This window comes from Stegodyphus dumicola, chromosome 11 (genome assembly GCF_044657685.1).
Source record: "Stegodyphus dumicola isolate Sdum_Otavi_A_Nest chromosome 11, ASM4465768v1".
In the NCBI taxonomy this organism is placed as follows: Eukaryota; Metazoa; Arthropoda; class Arachnida; order Araneae; family Eresidae; genus Stegodyphus; species Stegodyphus dumicola.
Genome location: NC_140778.1, coordinates 41,011,163 through 41,035,627, shown reverse-complemented (window position 1 = coordinate 41,035,627; position 24,465 = coordinate 41,011,163). Strand labels below are relative to the sequence as shown.

Here is a 24,465-nt window from a genome sequence, read left to right as displayed (position 1 = left end):
GAGAAATTAGGTATCAAATTTTGGACTAGTTCGATGTAGACTCAAAGTTTATGTGCAGTGCTTTTCCATATCTTGGAAAAGATACGTTGAGAAGTGAAATTGAACGTCTTCCTGAAAATGTAGTAACGCTTTCTAAGCCGTTACCTGAATTCAGGTATAAATTTGACATCGAACAATTATTTTTGCTCACTATCATTAGTTAAAAGACTTAAAATGAAAAACACAAGTTCTGTGGGCACATTAAAAAGACATCGAAAGAAATTTCGCATAAAGTAAAGATATCAAAAACCCGGCAAATTTTTTGAAACAGTTTTGCTAAACAATGGTGAAACTACACTGTCGGTATATCAGGGAAAAAGGAATACAAATATCCTACTACTGAGTACCTTACATCTGAGTGTAAATGTAGAGTCACAAAATAAGAAGAAACTTCCAGAAACACCAGAATTCTACAACAAAACCAAATGTGGGGTTGATATCCTTGACCAATTGACCCGTTCGAAATTCTGTTTCGGATATTCTGTTCACAGGCCATCTACGTGAAGCAGCCCGAATAGAATATTCCAGATGAATATTCTGCTCGGGCTGCTTCACGTAGATGGACTGCGAATGTTTTCCATAATGTGCTGGATTTAGCAGGAATGAATGCCTATGTTATCTGCCATAAATTATGTGATGAAAATATTACGAGCACAGCTTCCTATTTGAATTAGTAGAGGAATTAAGAGAGCTTCATTTAAACAGAAGAAAAACCGCAAGATTGCCCCAGGAAATTTCCAACTCTAGCAATAAACTCTAGAAGAAAAAGCGTCAGTGCCAGATTGGACGTTGTAACAGCAATAAAACAAGTGATATATGTGAAAAATGCTCCTATTATGTGTGAGGAAAATACACTTTCAGTACTGAAAATGTTGTGCAGTGTAAATTTTGCGAAAAGCTATAAAATTAATTTTATTGACGGTAAGTTGAAATTTATAATAAAATATATATTTTTTTATAAAAATAACCTGTTGTTCTTTAAAGAAGTTGTTAAACAACTATAAGTAATATTCTTCAAAGCATTATAAAGCATTTGCATTTCGATATTTACATTTCATTCGCTGAGCAGTAAATTGACTGCCGTTGGCGCTTCTACTGTTACACGCATAGTCTACGTGGTTATCCCGATTTTCGAGCAATGTTTACCACTCTGAAGTGAGATAAGGAGGAGTTACTATATTTATTTTCAATAACTACATTAAGAGCCTAATGTGGTTAGTAATGGTTTTAAAAAAGGGAACGTAACATTATATGATCTTAATTATGTAACGGTCAATGAAAGTTATTCCTGAATCTGAAAAGGTACGACAACATTTTAAATAAATTTACCTTTTCCATATTTCAAGCTAGAATTTAACATAAGCTACTATTTGTAAGTTCATTCAAAACTTCTCCATTTGCGGTTATTAAAGTAACATATAGTTGAATTTACAATTTAAAAATGATCGTAATCAGAGGCTACGAAACTTTGGCCTAACTATGGTAGCTCACACCGTTCTTGTTTACACTACAGCTAGGAAATGACTAATGCCAGAATATTCACAAATAGAACTGCGCGATAAAATGTAAAGATGTAAGCGTCGCTACAAAGCGATCTATATCTAAAGTATTAAAAATCCTAACTTTAAAATATTTTTTTTGCTGAGGATTAACAAAAAGGATAAGTTATAACATAGATCCGAGTCATAGAAACCAATTAATTAACATAACGTGCATCATAATATAGTCAAGTTTGCAAACGTTCTGCATTTCGAGTTATACGAGCATAAACTGCTGAAAATGGAAACTCGAAAATGGAATGAGATACCAACAGATGTGTAAAACAGTTGAAGCACAACAGCTTCACCTTGATTGATCATTTGCAGTTTGAGTATGCCAGTTGTACGAGTTAATGAAATAGGTCAGCTAATCGTGATGAAGTTTAATGCATCGTATAGAAATTTAAATCTTTTACTACGCAAATTTGCAAAATTCTTGACCTAAATTCTTTGTGAATTTTAAATGATATCCTTAACTAGAACAAATATGTATTAGAAAGTGAGAACGTGGGAATATGTGAAGGTATTTGATGCTCAATAATTTTACTCTCATTTCTATTTTCCACTTTCCTACGAAAATGAAAATTTTAGTCAGCGAGTATTCAAATGACGTAGAAATGGATAGTATTTAAAGAGAGGTCTTTAAACTGTAGAATCACAGCGTGCTCCGCCTGCTGAAGGCCACCTTATCAATTGAATCCCTTTAATGGCAGTCTGTTTGCAGGCTTACATTATTCTTTCCATTGAGGCTTCTCACGCCGGCATAAGTTTCAGGTAACTTGCGCGTGATTCATTCTGTGAAGCCTTTGGCTAACTTTCGAATTAAACTTTGCTTTAAATTGAATTCATACCTCATGAGTTACGCCATAAATACTAGCTGGTTTTGTAAACACAGAAAGTCTTCTATTAATTTACTGAATTTTATCAAAGGCGGTAACTTTACTGTTTTAAGAAAAGGACTGTAAAGACCTTACTAAACGTAAAAAGGTCCTCTGTCTGATTTTACTGAACATAGCGATAAGTAGCTTAGGATTAGCTTGTATCTCGCCTTATTTAGGCTTTTTAAGAATTTGAGATTCTACAAATATCTTACTCCTAGTTTAATTTCGAAAATATTTTTTGAGAATACCGAATATTTATATCATTTAACAAAACTCACATCCAGCTTTAATAAATAAAAATAATTTCTATACTTCATTTGTAGCTATAATTTAGATTATACAAAGCTAGAATTTAGGATATATATCAGAGGATACCAGACATTTGTATGTCGCGGTAATTTTTATGTGGAATATATTACTATGGTTCGTTAAACATATTTAATAAGAGCCGCCTATCAGCCAACATTTGTAAATATGTGGAAAGCATCAAATTTGAATGTGCACGTTTTTATGATGCCTTTACGTGTACCATGTACTTTTTTATTTATGCATATGCCGTCGTGCTCTTTTATGTCGCCTGCATACATTTAGGAATTAAAGGATTGAAAAATATTTCGCGAGACTCACTTCAGAAGCATTTGAGTTGGGCTATTTTGTCGTGGGCTGTTTTGTCAGGGTTTTGTAAAGAGCTATCGCCTTCTGTCATGTGTTCTCTCATGCTTAACTGTAGAAAGGAAAGTCTAGAAGCAAGCAAACTACATTTGGTTCGAATCTCCGGGACACTATAGCTAATTTTTCATGTTTCTCATTCCGAAACCTCGTAACTCTACAGTTTTAAAGTTGTCTAAATAACCGCATTTCGTCCTTTGAGATTGTACTTCATTGTATTTCACTTCTTCCTAACAAAATGTATAAAATGAAGATCTATCATTTTATGTAGAGATCGTAGTTTAGAGATCGTAGAGATCGAGCATTATAGAAGAAAGAGTAAAGAAGCGGCATGATTAAAAAAAAATATTTCTTTTTATGATGCATTGGCTGTGAATTAAAAATGTAAAATTGAGGAAGATAATGCTAGGAATTCTAATTCCGAAAAGAATGCTTGAACAGGAAAACTGGACATAATTTACTAGCGAGCGATAACTAACACGTGACAGACAGGATAAGCTTCGTAGGAGCACCTTCCTACAGATCAAGTATTTCAAAGAAATGTCCAAAAAAGAATAGTGGGAAGCTTCATTTAAGAATTTCATTCAGATTTTAGTTAAAAACTTAAGAATAATTTACCTTTCAACTATACATTAGTACAAAAGAGAAGGTAAAGAATATTTGAAGAAAATAGTGTTTGTTTCTCCTTTCTAATTTTATACATGAATACAAGTAGGAATGTTTAAAAGTATTTTCAAAGAAATATCGCAACCGAGAAAAATCTAATACTAAATCTGTGAAAGGAATCTATGAGCTTTTCAACTAAGCATAACGTGTCAATTAAAGCAAGTTGCGGGAAAGATGGTTTTGAGGATCCTGAGTGGGTTTCATTGGGGTTATCTCATTTTCAGCAGCTCCCGCCGCCAGCTGAGGTGACACTGTTTTGCAATGGCTGCGCATGCCATCAGCTGACAACACATTACCTTTCAAATCGGTTCCGTGAACTTCGCGTATCGTGTTGTAGCTTGTGTTTGTTAACGAAGAAGTCGTATTAAATTGATTGCTTTAGCATTTTGGAGTCATAACATGTAAGGACATGTATTACACATGTATTCACGACTACAAAACACGCTTAAAATGACGAGCTTCAAACTGGTTTTATTGGTTTAAAGCTTGTTTGTTCCAAGACTAGTTTCCTTCGCTTCAGTCACTATCTTGGAGGAAAGAGCAGCGGTAAACACACCGATCTACAATCCTATTGATCATGCACTGTGGTCTACTATGTGTGAATCAACTTTCGAATTAGCGAGACCAAAACCTATTATTACAGGTCTCAAGAGGAAATTCGACTATTGAGTCACTCATTTGCCGTTGAAGACCACTACTTTGGTTCGAGATATCATACTTCAAGATCGCACTTGTGCTTCATATCAAGAGCTGAAAGCTGCCATTACTGAGCGTTGTAGGGAAACTAGTACCCAGGAAATCGAGAAAGTACTCGCCAGGGAACAACTTGGAGACAGAAAGCCTTCCGATTTGTTTTGTGTCATGAAACGTCATGGTCAAAAACACTTTATATCCGTTTCATTGTTTTTGGAGTTATTTTTTAAGCACATGCCACCAAATGTTTAGACTCTCTAGTCTTGGAAAGCTGCCAACATTGCGGATAGGATACTAGAAATCACAGCTGCTCAGGTAAGCGCAGTTTTTTTACTTGTATCACCTCAAATTTATCATTGTAAGCATTTTAAGATGTGGTTCGGTGTTGGTCCTTACAACCTATGACTCCACGTTGCTAAATCAAACAACGTAATTAACACAGTATATACATAAGGGCACAGGAGCTTTTCTAAGATAGTCGAGCTTTATAGGACCAGTGGTAAAGACATGAGTTGCCGGCTTATGGCGCGCGAAGGCATTGCGAAAGAATGTGACGTCAACTGGCGATGCGAGCAGCTGAACATGTGATAACCACAAAAGTTTGGATTAAATACTTTGGTAGCTTTAGTCCAAATTTCAACAGCAAAGACAGTTTTAATTTGGACAAACCTTTTCTTTGATTTTATGTTACTGCCAAAGAATGTGTTTAAAAATGAAAATAAGTAAAAAAAAACTTTGGGAGCAAAGTTTCGATATATTGACAAAAGTACTGAGCTCTTAGACGGGATTTTTAAGAATGATTTGTTGCACAAGACTAACAGGTTTAAAATATAAATATTAGTTACTATTCTAGTCATATAAAACCTACTGACTATTCTAATGGTGAGATAAGGCACTGAAATGCAACAGAAAGTTATTACTACTTACATCTAATCCATAAACTTAAAAGCAACCAGCTTTCTTAATTGAGTTAGGCGCGAATCATATGAGGTATTTGAATGGCAATGAACAGATAACTATAATCAGAAAGTCATGTGAAGGTCTATAACAACTGATATTTTTCGTAAAGGATCTGTTGGGATATTTCAATGGCTATTCTTTCGTTCCTCTGATAATGATTTAGAAATTGGTGAGGAATTACAGTACTTAAATTGTAACTGGAGAGGAAGTTATTAATGCAATAACATTTTTATTAATTAAAATATATTTCTTCATCGCCAATTTCCTTTCTTTAAAATTTAAGCGTTTTATTCATATATTTATATCTACATTGCGTACGTAATTGTAATGGCAATATAACGTTGAAAGTAATAAATTTAAGCGCAAAATGGGTTTCAAGAATAAAATATTTCTATATTTAACGGCAGCCACTGCATTATACATTAGGCGACATTTGGTAAAATATTCTGAGTTTATGGTTTTCCGAATGTCAGAAAATCCGAAAATGTGTTTATAGAGTCGAAAGTATTCTAGGATTCTATTCTTCTGTCATAAGAATCAGTAATAAAAATTTATTTTTACCTGTAAAAGGAACCTCAATCGGTACAAAACAGCTCTTGTTTCATTTCATTAGTTCGTTCGCGTATTTCCAAATTTACGCAAGCACTAAATGTTAATGACTGTACCTTCAAATCATTTTCTGAGAGTATATAAAATTACGGTATGCCTGGAAATGAAAGCTTTGTTGCAACATATTCACATAGATGATTTGGAGAAAAAAGAAATAGCTACTGCGTATTTCATTTAATACATTCCAATTTTATTTCCTTTATACACACATGTGTATTTTAAATAAAATGCATTTTTAATAATTTTCTGCGCATTTAATGCGTATATTAAAATGCTTGCTTTAATTAAAATTTTTAGGTGTTAATTTTAATGGGTCCTTTTAATTTAGACTCTTTTCTTTTCATCATTATAATTAGAGGAAAATTTTCTGAAATCTAAGATTAGGTACCAGAATTTTGAGAATCTTCTAGAATTCCTCTCTTGATTACAGACAATGTACATGGGTCATTCAAATGAAATTGGGACTACAGTCGGTTTGAGAAATTTTTTTAATGATATTAATATAAAATAGTTTGCAAAAAAAAAAAGAGTAATACAGACGTAACAGATGAGCTAGACAAAGTCACCTTGGGAGCTGAAATAAGTCTCGCAGTGGTGAGCGAGACGACCGATATCTGAGGGAAGAAGCTCCGAGGTTCGTTGTGAACCAATTTTCAACGGCAGCTTGGACCTCATTATTGTCCCTTCTTTCTCTATTGTCCCTTCTGTCTACCAAATTGCCGTCCCTTCAGAGATTCTTTGAGTAGACCGAAGATATGGTAGTCCCACGACAAGATGTCCTGGCTGTAAGGGGGATATAAGAGAACCTCTCAGTGGCATTACCGTAACAATGCTTCGCACGCCACAGCCACATGAGGACGAGGATTATCATGCAGAAGGATAATCCCACGTGAGAGCATGCCACGTCGGTGGTTTCTATATATTCTGTCTCAATTTCTGAAATGTAGCACAGTACGTGGCAGCAGTGACAGTCATGTCCGTAAGAAACCATTCCAACAGTTGTGGGCCATCGTCGTCAAAGAAGCACACTAGCATGATTTTAATAGCTCTAGTGCACGAGGATCCTTCTTCGGGCGGGGAGATGAAGAATGTTGTTATTCCATGCTCATGCGCTTGGTTGTTGCCTCAAAGTGATGGCATCATGTTTCATCACCGGCAATGGTCCTTGAAAGGATTTGGTTCCCCATTTTGTGGTACCGCATAAGGTGTCGTATGGAAATATACATGTGATGAATTTTCTGGTCCTCTGTCAAATAAATGTTTTGGCACCTATTGCGCACAAACCTTGCAGAATCGCACGCAGTATTCTGCGCACACTTCCTGTGCTCATACACATTTCCCTCCTTATTTCTCTAATGTTGATTCGCCAATTCATTTTCACGAGACTGTCCACATCTGCAGTAAGAAATCAGCCTATATGCGGTCAGGTCGTAAATTTCCAATCCCTTTTTTCACGAGGAGGGAGCTGAAAAGGAGGGATAATTTTGCTCGGTCGGGATCTTAAGAAAATGTGGGGGGTCGTTTAAACATTTAACTTCTCTATATACAGTTTTGCACAAAGGAAAATACAAATTGAATTCTTCGAATGAATGCAATTTTGTACAATGAAAATGTATTATTGAGCGATAAACTGTAAGGCAGATAACGTCTTTTTTTAAAGCCATAGGAGTAGAAAGACAGATATTTGTTACATCAATGAATTTGTGTTAATACTGAGTTTTTCCTTTCGAATGCTATGTTACATGTATGGGAAGTAGCTGAGTATCTAAAAAAATACTCATAAACCAAATGGCTTTCAACCTTTTCACGTCTAAGGACTGTTTCTCAATTACATTGTTGTCGCCGCTTTTTGGTTAATTTTCTAATGACATATAAACAATAATTCTTTTTATATGAGACATGAATAAAATAACGCAAACTAGACTGCAGAAAATTCTTCAGATTGAAAATAAATAATACTGAAAAATACATTATTGATGCACTTTGGGGTAATATGTGTAGTAGTGAATATGAAATCCTTAAATTATATATACATGTATCTATGTATAGGCATATATAAACGGAACAAAATATAGAACAAGTTATAAAATATCAAAGGAAAAATAGCCTTACTATACAATGTTCATTGCCATACGTATTGTAATATCTTGTTATCTAATAAATAAGTATAATTATTGTTGAAGTGGCAACGACATATTTGTATCAAACCGTTACTCAGCAACGAGAGATATTGTTAAAAAAAGATTAGTATTCCGAAGATTTTACAGCTAGGAGTAGTATTAAAATTTTGCCACTTAAGAATTGTATAAAATTTGTCTATCACCGTGAACTAGAAATAAAATTTATGTTCTACTAAGAAGATTGTCTGTTTTGTAAATTACTGCAAAATACATTACAGTCTTAATAAATTGGAGGTTCCGCCGAGATTAGGAGTGCAATTGTTAACTTCGATGATGCTGGTCTCCTAATCCCAGAAATTTACTGAATTTTTTAGAACAAGTTTGCTAATACCAATTGCCAAGTTTGTTTATTTCAAGGAGAAATGGATGTAAGAAGTCTTTTGTTTTAAAGCCAGATTTGAAGCAGATCATTTAAAGGTTATCTTCTGTGCTTCTGTAACTTGCGTCCCAGCAAAAACTGTCAAAAATAGGATATTGCTGATCTCTGATAATAAGATTAACTTTTGGTTTTCTTAAAAAAGCTTTTATTGAATTTTAATACTTTATTTCAGAATTATAGTTTATCGTGTAAGATTTTGTTTAAAATAACTGACGCTAAAAATATTCAGCTTAAATTTATAATTGATATTTGTGGTAAAGAAGTATTTTAAAATTATTATTTATGCTTTACTTTTATTTGTATTGAATTTTTATGTTGATAATTGATATGCGTAAGCCATCCCGGCGTTTATAAAAAAAAAGGAAAAAAAGAACTGCTAGCTGAGTTTTGAATTTGTTGCCAAGCAGGCGCGTGGAAAATAAGTAGCAACGTCAAACTGACGTAGTGTGATTTGATTATACTGCAGAATTGGCAAAAGTTTTTTTCTTAGTTCTCGCTATCCAGGCGTGTGGTAGATAGTAACGTTATCCCGACGTATTACAGATTGTATATTCTAGAAGTTGAATTGCCAAACTGGCAAAAAATTTTTTGTTATCGCCAACGAGGCGTGGAGATAGATAGTAAAATCGTCAAACTGACGTGGGTAATTGCCTAACTGGCAAAGTTGTTTATATAGTTATAGCTAACGAGGCTTGTGAATAGTGAGTTAAAACGTCAACCCGACGTATTATTAAATTATTTTGTGCCAACCTGGCAAAGTTGTTTAAATAATTCTCTCCAATTGGTTAGTGTGAATTTCGTATTCGAGAAATTAAATCTCGCCAGAAATTATATATTTTTAATACAAGTACGAGCTTTTAGATTGAATTTCAAAAGGAAGCCTATTAAAAGTAACTTGTGTCAACATGTCATTCTTAGCTAGGAGTAAAAAACAGGATTTAAAAGTACTAGCAGAAGAGTTAGGTTTAACCGTGAAACCTGAATTTAAGATTGCTCAGTTGCATAAACTGATTACTGAAAGTCCCGATTATGATGAGGAGTTTACTCGAGGACTACTGGCTGCAATTAGAGAAGAAAGGGAACGAAAAGAAGAATGCGAGAGAGAAGAAAGAGAAAGAGAAAAGGAACGCGAAAGAGAAGAAAGAGAAAGAAGAGAAGAACGCGAAAGAGAAGAAAGAGAAAGAAGAGAAGAACGCGAAAGAGAAGAAAGAAAAGAAGAGCTTGAAAGAGAAGAGCGAATTAGAGCCTTTGAGCTACAGAAACTTCAGCTGGAAGCAATGGCTGCCACAGCACAGCTGGCAGAAACTACGCAGTTACCTAAGCAGCCTTTAAAAATCAGAATTCACGATGTCATGCCATGTTTCAACCCTAAAGAAGATGAAATAAGTTTATTCCTGGTGTTATTTGAGCGTCAAGCTAAAATAATGAATATACCTGCTGAAAATCAGGTGACTCAACTTATTTCATTACTGCCTCCTGAATTGTTCAGCTTATTGCTAGAGAACCAGAAGAGGAAGCGAAAATTATGAATATGTAAAAACTTTACTGTTACAACGATTTAAATTGACTGCGGAAAAATTCGACAACTATTTAATAAACACCAAAAATCTACTGAAAGTACTTGGTATGATTTCTACTATGAATTAAAAAATTATTTAGAAGGATGGCTTAACGGATTAAACATTAAAACTCTTGAACAGCTAAAAGATCTCATGCTGGTTGATCAAATAAAAAAGCGTTCTTCTCCTGATTTCAAAGAACATTTTATGGATCAATGGACAACCATCATCACTTACTGAAATGGTTAAGAAAATTGAAGATTTTGAAGATGTGAGACAAACAATAAAACCGAAATTTTCTACCAATCAGACTGAGAAATTTAACAAAGGATCATTTAAACCGCGTTATGATAATTTTGTGAAAAAAATAGAGCATCCGCCTCATTTTAAGCATTCTGATGGATGGGATGATTCAAAATACAAGAAAGATCATCAGCAAAGGAATCAGTTCCAAAACAAAAACCAAGAAAATTTATATGACAAAAGATATCGACCACGTTGTTTCGAGTGTGGGTCATATGAACATTTTAAGCCTCAGTGTCCTCGCTTAAAACCAAATGAAAAGGTAGATTGCGTATCTTCAAATGATGATTTGTTAGAGACATATACAATTAACGGTTTAGTGAATGGGTATGAAATGCCTATTCTTCGAGACACAGGAGCCACTGTTGATGTTATTTCTCGGAAATACATAGATAACGCAAAAATGACTGGAAAACATGTCTGGATACAATATCTTTTAAATGACCATTTAGTGTGTCTACCGTTAGCGGAAGTTGAAATTAATTGCGAACTTGGTAATATATAGACAAAGGCAGCTGTTGTTACAAATGATCCCGGAAGATATGTATTGGGTAACAAAACTGCACAATTGTTCAAAAATAAATTATTCTTAAATTTAGAAAAAATAAATGCGGTTTTGACACGATCTCAAGTAAAAAGATCTCATGAAGATGACCGAAGCAGAGAAATTGAAATGGAGAAACTAGAAGAAGTGAAGTTTATTGAAACTGACGAAGATATTTTACCGCAAGCTGATGAGGAAGACAAGGAAATTAAGAAAGTGATTAATGTTAATTCAAAGGAATTAATTGAATCTCAGCATCAAAGCAGAGATCTAGTGTCATTGCTTAACAAAGCTAAAAATGAAAATTCCAGCAAGACAAATGATTTCAAAGTAAAAGAAAACGGATTGTTGGTGAAAAGGAAAATAGATAAAAACGGAAATGAAAGGGAATTGTTATTCCTGAAAAATATAGGGATCAAATAAAGTCATTATGTCATGATAGCACATCTGGATATTTAGGCGTCGTGAAAACTAAAGATAGATTAACAAGATACTTTTACTGGCCTAATTGCTATAAAGAAATAGAAGAGTATGTTAAAACTTGCGATTCATGTCAAAGAGTGGGAAAATCTAATGATAAAGCCAAGGCACCTTTGACTTTAGTACCAATTATTGCAGAAGTATTTTCAAAAATTAACTTTGACGCATTCGGTCCTTTACCAATAACACCGAATGGCAATAGATATTTAATTACAGCTATTTGTTTAGCTTCAAAATATCCGGATGCTGTACCTGTTCCTAATATTGGCACAACGTCAGTAATTGAAGCCATGTTACAAATATTTAGTAGAATGGGTTTCCCGAAAGAAATACAAACTGATCAAGGTACCTCCTTTATGAGCAATCTAGCCATAGAATTTGTAGAAAAATTTGGAATAAAAGTAACTAGAAGCTCAGTACACCATCCGCAGAGCAACCCTGTTGAAAGATTTCACCGAACAATCAAACGAATTTTAAAAGTTTTATGTATCGAAGCAGCCCCTGAGTGGGAGAAGCAAGTTCCCGCAGCTCTATTTGCTTTAAGAACAATAACGCACGAAAGTACGGGATTTACACCTGCAGAATTAGTATATGGTCGAAATCTTAGAACACCTGTAACATTATTATATGAACAATGGATGAATCCTAAAGACGAAGGAAATAATGTTGTTGAATACGTTTTTCAATTGATAAATCGGTTAAAAAGATGCAAAAAGCTGGCTACAGATAAAATGCTGGAAATGCAAACCAAAAGAAAGGTGTGGTACGATCGTAAAGCTATAAAAAGAGAATTCTCTGTATTAGTTGTATCAACGAATAAACCAAACAGACTAGCAGTTGAATGGAAAGGTCCTGGGAAGCTTGAGAAGAAATTATCCGAAACTAATTATGTTGTGAGTTTCGAAGAAAAAAATGACTTTAACCAAGTCTACCATGTTAACATGCTAAAACCCTATCATAGACGAGCAGAATCGGTTAACCTTATGATTACAGAAGATCAATCTGAAATTGATGATATGGAGGAAAATTTCCCAACAGTTGACTCTGAACCAACATTGTTCGATTTTGAGGACATCAAAGAAAACAGCTCCTTAAGTGATAAGCTAAATGAACAACAGATTCAAGAATTGCATGATATGCTGCATGCTTCAGCATAAAATAATTGAAATAGGAGATTCAGATTACACTTCTCCTATGATTTTAGTAGAAGTAACAGGGAGGGATCCAAGACCTTGTATCGACTATAGAAAATTGAATAAATTGACTAAAGCACAATTCTTCCCCTTGCCTAACATCGAACAACGAGTAGAAACGGTAGCAGGCGCAAAATATATAACTCTTTTGGATTTAACAAAGGGATAGTGGCAAATACCTTTAACACTTAATGCTCAAAGATTAGCCACTTTTGTTACAAGTTTTGGCACATTTAGACCTCTACGGATGCCTTTCGGACTTAAAAATGCACCATTTTCATTTAGTAAAATAATGGCCGAAATCCTTCACGGTTGTGAAAACTTTGCTGTTCCATATTTAGATGAAGTGGCAATCTTTTCAAACACCTGGGAAGAACATCTAAGTCACCTGAAAGCCGTTTTGTCCAAAATAAAGGACGCTGGTTTAACTATTAAACCAATAAAATGTAAATTTGCTCAAGATAGAGTAAAATATCTAGGACATAATGTAGGTCATGGTATAAGAATGCCAAGTGAAGTGAAAGTAAAAAGCTATTCTTGATTTTCCAGTGCCATCCACAAAAAGTCAATTCAGAGCATTTTTAGGATTAGCGGGATATTATAATCATTACATTCCCATGTTCTCATCTATCGCAGCACCTTTAACAGAAACTTTGAAAGGAAACTTAAAGAAAGGGAAAATAAATTGGACAGAAGAGTGCACAAAAGCATTTGAAGAGCTAAAGGAAAAACTGTCTCAAAGGCCTATACTACATGCACCTGATTTCAATAAGGAGTTTATTTTGCAAACTGATGCGTCAAACTCTGGTATGGGTGTCATTTTAGCTCAAAAAGTTAAACGAGACAATGAACATCCAGTATTATACCTCAGTAAGAAGTTTACAGAAACTGAAAAAAAAGTACTGTACCACAGAAAAGGAATGCGCCGCCATAATATTTGCTGTAAAGAAACTTCAATGTTATTTAGACGGGCATACTAAATTCCTCATCATGACCGATCATAATCCCTTAGTTTGAATCAAAAATAATGTGAGTCTAAATCCACGACTTATGAGATGGGCACTGGTACTACAACCCTACAATTACACGATCGTTCATCGAAGTGGTAAAAACCATAAAAATGTAGACGTATTAAGTCGTACTCCCTGGCCTGATTAAATAATTTGTTTCTCTATGTAGATAAAAAAATATTTTGTTCCTTCCTCTCTTCCTCTGTGTATCATATTATGTTATATCTTGTATTTCAATTCTGTATTGTGCTGATGTTGTTGTTTTGAAAAAAAAAAAAAAAAAAAAACTGTAAACTTTAATTTATAAAAATATAAATTAAAGTTTATCTGGAGGGGGAGAGGTTGTAATATCTTGTTATTTAATAAATAAGTATAATTATTGTTGAAGTGGCAACGACACATTTGTATCAAACCGTTACTCAGCAACGAGAGTTATTGTTAAAAAAAGATTAGTATTATGAAGATTTTACAGCTAGGAGTAGTATTAAAATTTTGCCACTTAAGAATTGTATAAAATTTGTCTATCACCGTGAACTAGAAATAAAATTTATGTTCTACTAAGAAGATTGTCTGTTTTGTAAATTACTACAAAATACATTACAATATATTTACGTAATATCAATATAATCGGTTAGTTAGGTTTCGTACATATATAATTTATTTTTATATTTTGTATTTTTCGTATTATATTCAGTACTGTATAAGTATCTGAAGTTTAATTTTACTTATTCTCCTTTTGGGTTACGACTTTAAGTGAGGAAGAATTGCTAGGATGTTCATAGGGATTAAATTATATACAAACAATTAAGTTTCGACTTTTCCTTTCTTTTAATAATTATATATATTTATATACTATTTTATAAGTATGCATAAAATATAGCAGTTTTTTAGGCTACATATTTATATATCTATTGTTTGATCTGGTTTGTGTGATTATAGCAAAGCATTCGACGGCTATTTGCCTAAGGGTAAGGATGCCTCGTGGAGAACTTTCTAAGCAAAACTCACTCGTATGCAAGTTACACATGGAGAATAACACGAAAACGCCAATACAGCCATCGCGTTCACCGGGATTCAAACCCCGGATCGACCTACCAGGTTTCGACGACTTTACCGCTCAGCCGCTAGTGAAGCCCCCTCACACATATACATTAATTTATATTTACATGTCATTTTTAAAGTATAATTGAGTGCAATTTATTCATAAAGAGTTAGAAAATATTCTACGGAATTATTTCGCTTTGTAGACTTTTTGTTAAGCTTCACCATATTTCTTAAAGAGAATCTCAATGCTAGTTCCATTTCCAAGCCGTTTATGTACCTTTATTTTTGTGCTTTGAATTACATTTAGAGAATTATTTTACCTGATTATGGCTGAAACTGCAGTTTTTTTAATGAAAAATTTAAGGATAAGGAGAGAATTAAGTCCTTTTCTAATTATTCTTGAAGCACTTAAATTTAAAAAAAGCGGCACATTAATACGGATCACTGAACTAAGGAGCTCGATAGAGGACAGATTAATTAGCTACTAAAGTTTGATTTTAATTGAGTAAAAATGAATTAATCTGCATTCTATAAGAAAGCAAATATTCAAAAAATATTTTTCTACTCACGCAGGCATAATATTTTTCTTAAATATTCAGATAATTCATATTCAGATATTCCAATCCATTATGATTAGTAATAAATCGATATAGTAAATAAATAATTAAAACCAATTAAATGGAATTTTAACTTCAAAACTTTTCGCCTCCTATATAATTTGTCTAAATTCTAGTATCATGTACATCCTTGTATACATTACTGACAATGGAACTCTGTAGCTCCATTCAAGTTTTTATTCCTGATATACTGATACTGAATGAGACCTAAAAACACTTTTCTTTTGTAATATATATATCCCCTTACGCAGCTGCTTATTTTCCCCTTCGTAATTAACGTCAAGGTCCCCCTCTTGACCGCATTCGAGACGCCACTCTGCAGTATCCGGCCCCAATTTCGCAAGATACAAAACGATATAAGGACTGAAACCCGCCTATTTAAGCAAGCGGAGTGGAAAATTTACATTGAGTTCTTGACGACTGAAAACAAATCGATTTGACGTGCAGCCGCCCGATTACGCAAACATCACAAACTCATTCAGCCCCTTGAAGCGGCCGATGGCCCACAGATGGCCTACACAGACTCAGAAAAGACTGAAGCTATCACTGACAGCCTTGCCACCCAATTCGCACCCAACAATGACTCCTACTGTAACCGCCCGGTTACACAGGGGCGAATCCATTCACAGGTTGAAGACTTTTTATCACAGCCTTCCACGCCTGAACTCAGGCCTACTGACCCAACTGAAGTCATGGTTTATATTGACAAAATTAAACCTGACAAGGCCCCCGTCATAGATACTATTTCGAACCGCATGATCAAAAAATCCCCATGATCAAATAAAATAATGTGTGATTCAGAAGTCAAACAACAAAAATCAGCGTTAATTCACAAAATTTTCACAGGACTAGTTTCGATGGTTTTACCGAACCATCATCTTCAGCTGCAAAACCGCAAATGAACAAGATAGGAAATAATGTTTAGATAAGATAAGAAAGCCTGGACAAGAATAAGCAAGTGGCGCTATCTGTTGGCGAAACCAGAACTAAAACATAATTTCTCTAAAAGCCGAAGGAAAATTTGGATTGGAATTAGGATCGTTAACTAGAACAGAAAGATTTTTATGAATGTGAAATGCCTCTAGAAAATCCAGTTCTCCAATCGAAGATGTTTTTTGAATAATTTTGGCAGCAGAAAAATTGAAAGTGTGATTTTCGGACCAACAATGTTGAGCAACAGAAGACTTCTGTGTTTCCTTTTTTCTAACATATGCCTCATGTTCTTTGACGCGAAATTTTAAGGCTCTCTTAGTTTGGCCAATGTAAATTAAACCGCACTGGCAAGGAATCCTATAAATACCCCAGGAATTCATATCCGGAATGGGGTCCTTGAGTATAGAAGTTGGAATTTTATTGATGGGAGAGTAAACAACCCTAAAGTTAAATTTCTGCAAAATATGTGCAACTTTATAGCTAATTGATGGAAAGAAGGGAATGACAACAGAATTTTTATAATCTCCTAAAATAAGAGTGTGGCTTTTAGTGTGTTGAGATGAGAATTTTTTAACTGCTTGATTAATAATGTTGGGTGAAAAGCCCCTGTCAATAGCTATTGCTTTTAAATAATTTAGTTCTTCATCAAGGGCTAGTTTGGAGGAGCAAACTTGAAGAGCACGGAAAACATAGGAATAAAATGAAGCTAACTTTTGTTTAGTCGGATGACATGATTTAAAGTGTGGTGGAAGGCAAACCGATGAAGGTTTACGGTAAACTGTAGTACTGAAGTTGGATGTGTTACTTAATCGCCTGAATGAATTCTGTCGAACTCAAAATTTAATCATACCCTAGCAATTAGGCTTTCGACCAAAACACTCCACTGTACACCAATTATTACGTGTAGTGGAATTCATTCATGAAGGCTTTCGTAAGCAAGAGAAAACTGGCATCGTCTATCTTGACATGGCCAAAGTCTTTGATAGGGTTTGGCATGACGGACTTATTTACAAGCTCATGCGGCTTAGTTTTCTGGCTCATTTCATTAAAATTTTTATTTCGTACTTGACCGGACGAAATTTCCGCCTACGAATTAACCTTGAATTCTCCACTCCCCGCCCGATCTATGCTGGATGTCCTCAGTGCAGTGTCATCGGGCCCTCAGTCTTCAATCTCTACGTTAATGACATTCCTAAGGCTCTTGCTATTGATCGAGTATTATATGCGGACGATACAGCCATCATCGCACAGCATTCCAACACCTCTACGGTAATCTATACCTTACAGAGTTACCTTTCAGCCTTAGAACTCTGGTTAGTTTTGTAAAATATCAAAATTAATGTCGAAAAATGTGCTGCCACTCTGTTCATCCGAAGAGATATCTCACGTTTAGATAACTTAATACTCTTCGATGAACCTATTCCCTGGGTTTCTTCATATAAATATCTTGGTGTTTTACTTGATTCTAAAGTAACCTGGCAAACTCACATTAAAAAAATTGCGAATGCGACGGCTGTTAAATCCAATCTGAGCCCCTTCTTTGCTTTAAATAGCGACCTGTCAACTGACAACAAGATTTTGCTCTACAAGCCTATCATCAGGCCTTTTCTGGCTTACGCATGCCCTATTTTGGGCCCTTCAGCGCTGACTAACAAAAAACATGTCCACATATTTCAATCAACAATGCTTCGGCAAATACTTAAAGCTCCTTGGTATATAGGGAGCGAAGAGATTCATAAGATCTCAAAATTATGCCCATCAATCACTTTATACAGCGACTTTCGGAAAACTTTTTCAAAAATATTCAACATGATGCGAATCCTGTGCTGCTTATGCTACCTGTTTATATCCTACAGTCGCTTAATCCAGGAAGAGACCGATATCAGTTCTCAACCCGGATTATGCTGCTAACCTATTCAAACGGGCATGGTATGCTCACACAGATTCCCATGTGAATAATTACCTCTCGTTCCTTTCCTTTCCCGCCTAATGAGTCTTGAATGCTTAGGTCATTGACCGGAGGTACCCCTTTCTCGTTTCTTTAAGAAGAAGCTTCACAGTCGCATATGACTGCTTTTAACTTATTTAATCTAAAGTCAATCGACTCACTCTTTACTTTCAATAGATCTTTTAACCCTATTAAAAGCTACCGTAACTTGCTTTTAACACCCCACTAAGAGGTGTCAATCACTTGGCCTTTAAACACCGCAATGACTAGCGGGCGAAAAAGAAACTTCTCCCTCCGTCAGCTGACCACTGAACACAGCAACGTTTTCGACGCTTAAGCGCGACTCCCCTCCCATTCCTCATTTAGAAGCGCTCACAGAGCAAAGGCCATTGACTTTTCCTTACGGGCTCTTCGCTCTCCGCGTTGCTGATGTCGCATGATCAAGTATCAAGAAAACACCTGCTCTTATATTCTTATATTCTAGTCTAAATTCACGAATGATGACTGAGGTAAAGGCGTTTATGCCTATGAATTCCGTGGTATGAACTTCCTTGATCCTTGTCCACATCTGGAACTGCTCACTGAGTGATTACCACATGCGCTTGATCTAGTTGTGGCCTGTCGTCAGTGCTGCATCTTCCACTATGAAAATCCCTACACCATCGAAATACCGATCTGCGTTTCATACTCTCCATGTCATACAGAATTTGGATTCGACGATAGATTTCAGAAGTACTCGTATTTCCCACTGTTAAAAATTCACGACCGCGCGTTGACACGGTTTGGAGGAACCCATGATGCGAATGATGCCTTTTAACGTGCTCCGACGCACGCATCTGGCGGAATCTGATGATATCTCATGCTATCCCTGCACTCTGCGCTGTCTAATATCTTTCTGTACAAATGGTGTAGTTATAATAATGCCACTTTTATTGGAACGACCTTTATAGAATCGTCCGTTTCATATAGTTCTATAAGTAAATAAGTGTAACAAAATATGACTTACTTAAGCAAGTACTTTTTGCGTCTACGGATCCTTCCTGACAAATGCAGACTTTTTCTTTCTCCCTAAATGCACTGTTCCAACTACCGAATGTACAGTTCTTCCCTTTGCCGCAATTGCATGCTAGAAATGAATTGAATATTGACTACTTACTTTACACACGTTAATTTATATTTAAATTTACATAACATTGTTCATAAATATATTATGCAAGTTTTTTATATAATTTTTATGCAAAAAAAGCAAAATGTTTGCTTAATAAAAGTATTACCAATTCCAGTAAATTTTACTTTGGCAAATTCTCCGTAACTGTGCGAAATACCGGCTAGATCAGTCTTTCTGAACTGTCATTCGGACACTTACTTAAAAATGCAGTTTCCGGGATATATATTTTAAGGGATTAGAAAGAGAAAATTGTTTTCCTTGTTGTCTCTATGATGACGCCTAGTGAAGATCCCTATTTTTAGCTACTGAGTAAGAATGGCCGGATAATTAAACATGTGTGCAGATGTCAATTCTGTGTGAAGGCAGTTATCACAGAGTCTGTAGGATTTCTTATCCCTCTCTCAATTTTCAATCTTCTGTGATAGCTAGTTTTAAGCCTGTCTATGATTTTAGTCGTAGGTCAATGTTATGAGCTGGCGCTTTATTGGAACTGAATGATCTTTCAGTCTGCATTTGAATAAGGTATTTGATTCCGAGAGGGTGACATTTACGTTATTATTATTGTTGAGATTTAGATTCTCTGTTGCCAGTTTATTTGCGTTCTCTTTACCTATGCTGCTGACATACGCTGGTAACCATTGAAGAATGCAGATTTACTATTTAAACCATGTTTACGGGAATGTCGATTCTGTTGGTGATCAAAATGCTTCATGCAGGATTGGCAGTAGACCTGCCTTTGAAGCGAAAAAGTCCGCAAGTCCTTTTGCTTGTTGAGAAATGAGAAAGAAACTTTCTACTTTCTACAAGACATTCCTGGAAGCTTCAGCCCAAACGGGAGGCTATCACCTTGTAGGAATCACTTGCTTATCTTCTAAATGACACTGTAACGTAAGTTCTTGTAGGACTACACAGGAGAAGGGTTAAAAAAACCCTTTATTAAACTCTATAAAATTGACTCTGCGTCGCCTTGACGCTAACACACTACGCCTTACTTCGTCAGTAACTTAAATTACAGAAACGGAAGTAGCAGAAGTAAACTAAAAATTCAAAGATATTCACAAGAAGTAGAAATTAAGCTACAGGGCTCAGATACTCCTGTTTCTTAAATCTGTGTCGAAACTAGTGACCACGTAAACCAGCGTTAATTCCAGGAGTAGAAGCTCACGCAAGAGGGGTGACGGCTATATCTTAACTCTCTCTAACGTTTCTTCTGAAACCCGATATCACTGGCGTAGTGGGGGGGGGCAAAGGGGGCATCTGCTTCACGCGGCACTTCGATAGGGGCGGCAGATTCCCTATCGTTGAATAAATACTAAGGAGATTAGAGGAAATTCAACTCTGCGAAGCAATGAAGCCGAAAAATTCCGCAACAATACGCAGTGCGGGCAACTACCATGCTTTAACTGTAAAAGGAGTCATCCTATCTAAGTATCCGTATTTAACGTTTCCATTTGTGTTTACTCTAGCATTTGTACTTCCTAAATTCTATCCCTTTTTTCATTAGAAAAAGAGGAAAATGACACTGCATAGCTTATTGTAAGCGTATCTTGAAATTCATTCTTCACTGAGTGACAATCCCTCAAAAATTTGTTGCATCCAGGATGTAAGATGTATAAAATGTCATCTCGATCTTTGAGATCGAGATTTCTTACTCGAGGCTGCGAAAATTGGTTGCATCCAGGATGTAGGATGTATAAAATGTCATCTCGATCTTTGAGATCGAGATTTCTTACTCGAGGCTGCGAAAATTCGTAGAGAGTCAGTAATTATTACTTTTCGTTTTTTAGATGCACTACGAATAGACTTAAAACCAAAATAAAATATGTGGCTCTACAGAAACATTACGTTATTTTGAAGGCGACAGATATGTCAGTAAGTGGTAAAAAATTTCTTAAGAAACAAGCACATACACTAGGGAGAAAAGTTCTTTTTAAGCTGAACTAAATCATCAAAATAAAAAAAAACAATAATTGTTCTTTCCGACAAGATTCAGTTAGTTAAATTCTTATAGTGTTAGTGTTTGAAAGTTGTTTTTAAAAAGCAACTATCAAGCACGGAGAAATTTTTACAAAGACAGTTTTTATTTTAAACAAAAAATGTTACAGGATGCTTTTTGAATACACTCTATGTGTGCATTTGGGAGGGGAAGGTAGGAGCGATATTTCGTTTTTGAGTATCAACTAATTAGTAGGTGAGATGAAAGAAAAGCAGATTTACCCTTTGGGTATATTTTCCAATTGCCTGGGAATGTGAACGAAGAGGGGGTCAGAGATAGCCAAACAGCGTCCCTTTGCTTAATGAATGACGAATACGGACGATACCCCTACACAAAGCACGAGGACAATTTGATTAAACATGTAGGAATAGTCTTACGGTGGTGCTGGTGGAATACAGCAATAAATTACATAATGTAAATCATGTAAAGATAGTTTGATGTCACCGTAAACTGTTACCGTCCAGTTTTTTCCCGGAAGAGAAGACGTGGGAATCAGAAAGAAAATAATTAAACACAGTGCAAGAAAATAGTGATTCTGTTTTCTGCTGAAAGCCCAACACAGCTTTGCATTTACATCTGAGTTCTACTAGCCGTATTTATTTCTAACAAAATCAGAGAACTCATTCTAAAATTTCAGGTAAGTCTTGTTAAATCTTTTAAATTATTTAACAATAAAATATAAAATGAATATGTAGAGAAAATATATTGGAATTAATTGCCATTTTTTTTCATATAAGTCTTTTAATACTTATTTTGTAGTACGAAATAATTTAATTTTAAAAATATATAATGGTTTTTACATTTCTAAATTCATCATATCGCGAGTATTTTCTGAATCTTGCTTTTTAAGATTTATTGATTAATGAATATAATGGTTATAATAATTAAATAACTGTAGCACTAAAGAGTAACATTTTAACGTGTTTTTAGCACTGAATGGACACTTGAATATGTAATCTTCCATTTTTAATTTTTCAGTTTATTAACTAGGTTTTAAGAAAATTCTAAGGGAATCTTACTAATGAATAATATTAATAACACCGATCAAGTCATAATAATAATTTAAATTTTCTTGTAATAGCATCGAAAAATGAAAAGAGTAAGAGAAAGTGGGGCTTCGTATCGAAAAAAAAGAAAAGCCAAGGAAGAATAAAAAAATGAAGGGGCTATGCTAAAATATGTGAAAGTTCCTATTTCCAACACGGCAGACTCATCCACTTCGGATGTCAATTCTTCCGATACTATTGCTGATACAGTAGACTCTGGATTATCCGCGCCTGCCGCACAGTTTTTTTTTTTATTATTATTTTTATTTTTATTTTTATTTTTATTTTTATTTTTACAAGCGTAAAGCAAAGAAAATAAAAATGTTCACAAAACTGAGCGAAACGTTAAATTTCCTAACATCGTGCTTATTTATAGCAAAGATATCCCAGGCCTTCTCGGAACCTTTCCCTCTGATGAGTAAGTGATTTAGTAGTAGTGCCCGCTCCACCAACGAAAGAAGGTTATGTTGACGGTTGCACAAAAACTAGAATTAATTTCCAAAGTAGCAAACGGCGCTACAAGGCAGCAGATGGAATTGGATTACGGAATCGCGGAAACAACAGTGCGTGACATTCTAATACAAAAAGACAAACTGGTGAACTTTGCATCAATGTCGAACAGTGCTTCCGCAATGAAAACGCGAAAACTATGAAGGGTTCTACCTTTCATAGTTTTTTGTTTTGAAAGCTACAAAAATCCCATTTGAGTGTGAATTGTAGATCAAAACTAAATCCGTGTACAAAATGTAATTTTAATAATAATCACGAAAGCATTTGTTTCAAGAAAATAAATTTACAAACCGAAAATTCCCCTAAGGAAAGTGTTAATATAAGAGAAAATGACAGTAAATACCGAACCACAATTTCGTCTGTATCAAATTGAAAGCAAGAGAAAGAATCAAATTCAATTCTATTACAAATAGGCCCGAGAGAATTTTAAAAAAATATAAATCGAAAATCATCAGGGTATTATTTGAAAATGCTTCACTGCGTTTCTTTATCGTGAATTTATTTAACCGATGAGTTAAATCTTCGAATTATAATGAAAGGGAATTTAATTGTTTACACATTTTGAAATGCGATCCAGAGTAAAAATTCTTAGGAGAAACAAGAATCCATTTACAAAAGTGTAATCAATCTAATAAGAGAATAGAAGTAGACTTAACCAGATATGGAAAGGGATTAATCACCCTGATATAAAGGAATATTTTTCATCCAATCAGATCAAATGGAAATACATCCTTGAAAGAAAAACATGGTCGGGTGGATTTTTGGAAAGGATGTTTAGATCAGTAAAAACAAAATTTAGGAAAGCAGTTGCAAGATCTTCATTGGCTGTAAAAGAAATAGGGAAAGTTCTAATCGAAACTGAGGGAATCATAAAGTAGAGAACTTTAAGATGCACAGTTAACGCATCTAACACAGCTTCTCTTAACGCCTACACATCTCTTACTTAGCAGAAGGCTCTTATGTTGACGGTACGTAAAAATCAGTAATTCAGACTTTTCAAACAAGGATATGTTATTGAAACGTTTTAATTACAGAGAAAACGTACTAATTTTATTCTGAAGGGGATGGAGAAGTGAAAATTTTGTGAACCTGCGATCAGTGGACACAGTGAGGAGCTCGAAAGAAGGCCGAAATTTCAAAATGAATGATCTGGTGCTGATAAACGATGAAATTTGTCATGAACATCTGAAAAATATTTAAAATCACTGAAGGTTTTCCCCGCCGTGACAGTCAGATGAAAGCTTAGAGTATTAAAACTAAAGATGGAATAATGCGGAACCCAGTTCAACTCCTGTACCCACTTGCAAATGCAAGGCATACTTTCTTTAGTTTTGTGCATAAAAAAGGACTGACTAAATTAACAGACTTTAAGTGTCCCTCTTATGTTAATTTGTTTGTGAATTTATTACTGAATATTTGAATGTTGTCATTTAGTATTACATATAAATATAATATAAAACGTATAGTATTATTTTACAAAATTTAAGACATTTAAAAAAT

At 34.8% G+C, this 24,465-nt stretch overlaps 1 protein-coding gene across 2 annotated transcripts in view; it reads right to left on the bottom strand.

Moving 5' to 3' along the window:
* The window catches only part of LOC118201430 (uncharacterized), a 185,632-nt gene that overhangs the window by 118,564 nt on the left and 42,603 nt on the right, over positions 1-24,465 (bottom strand). For both annotated transcript variants that reach the window (XM_085826621.1, XM_085826620.1), the window contains exon 5: positions 19,252-19,371. In XM_085826621.1, the coding sequence (XP_085682747.1) occupies positions 19,252-19,371 (120 nt within the window). The remainder of the gene's footprint in view (positions 1-19,251; positions 19,372-24,465) is intronic.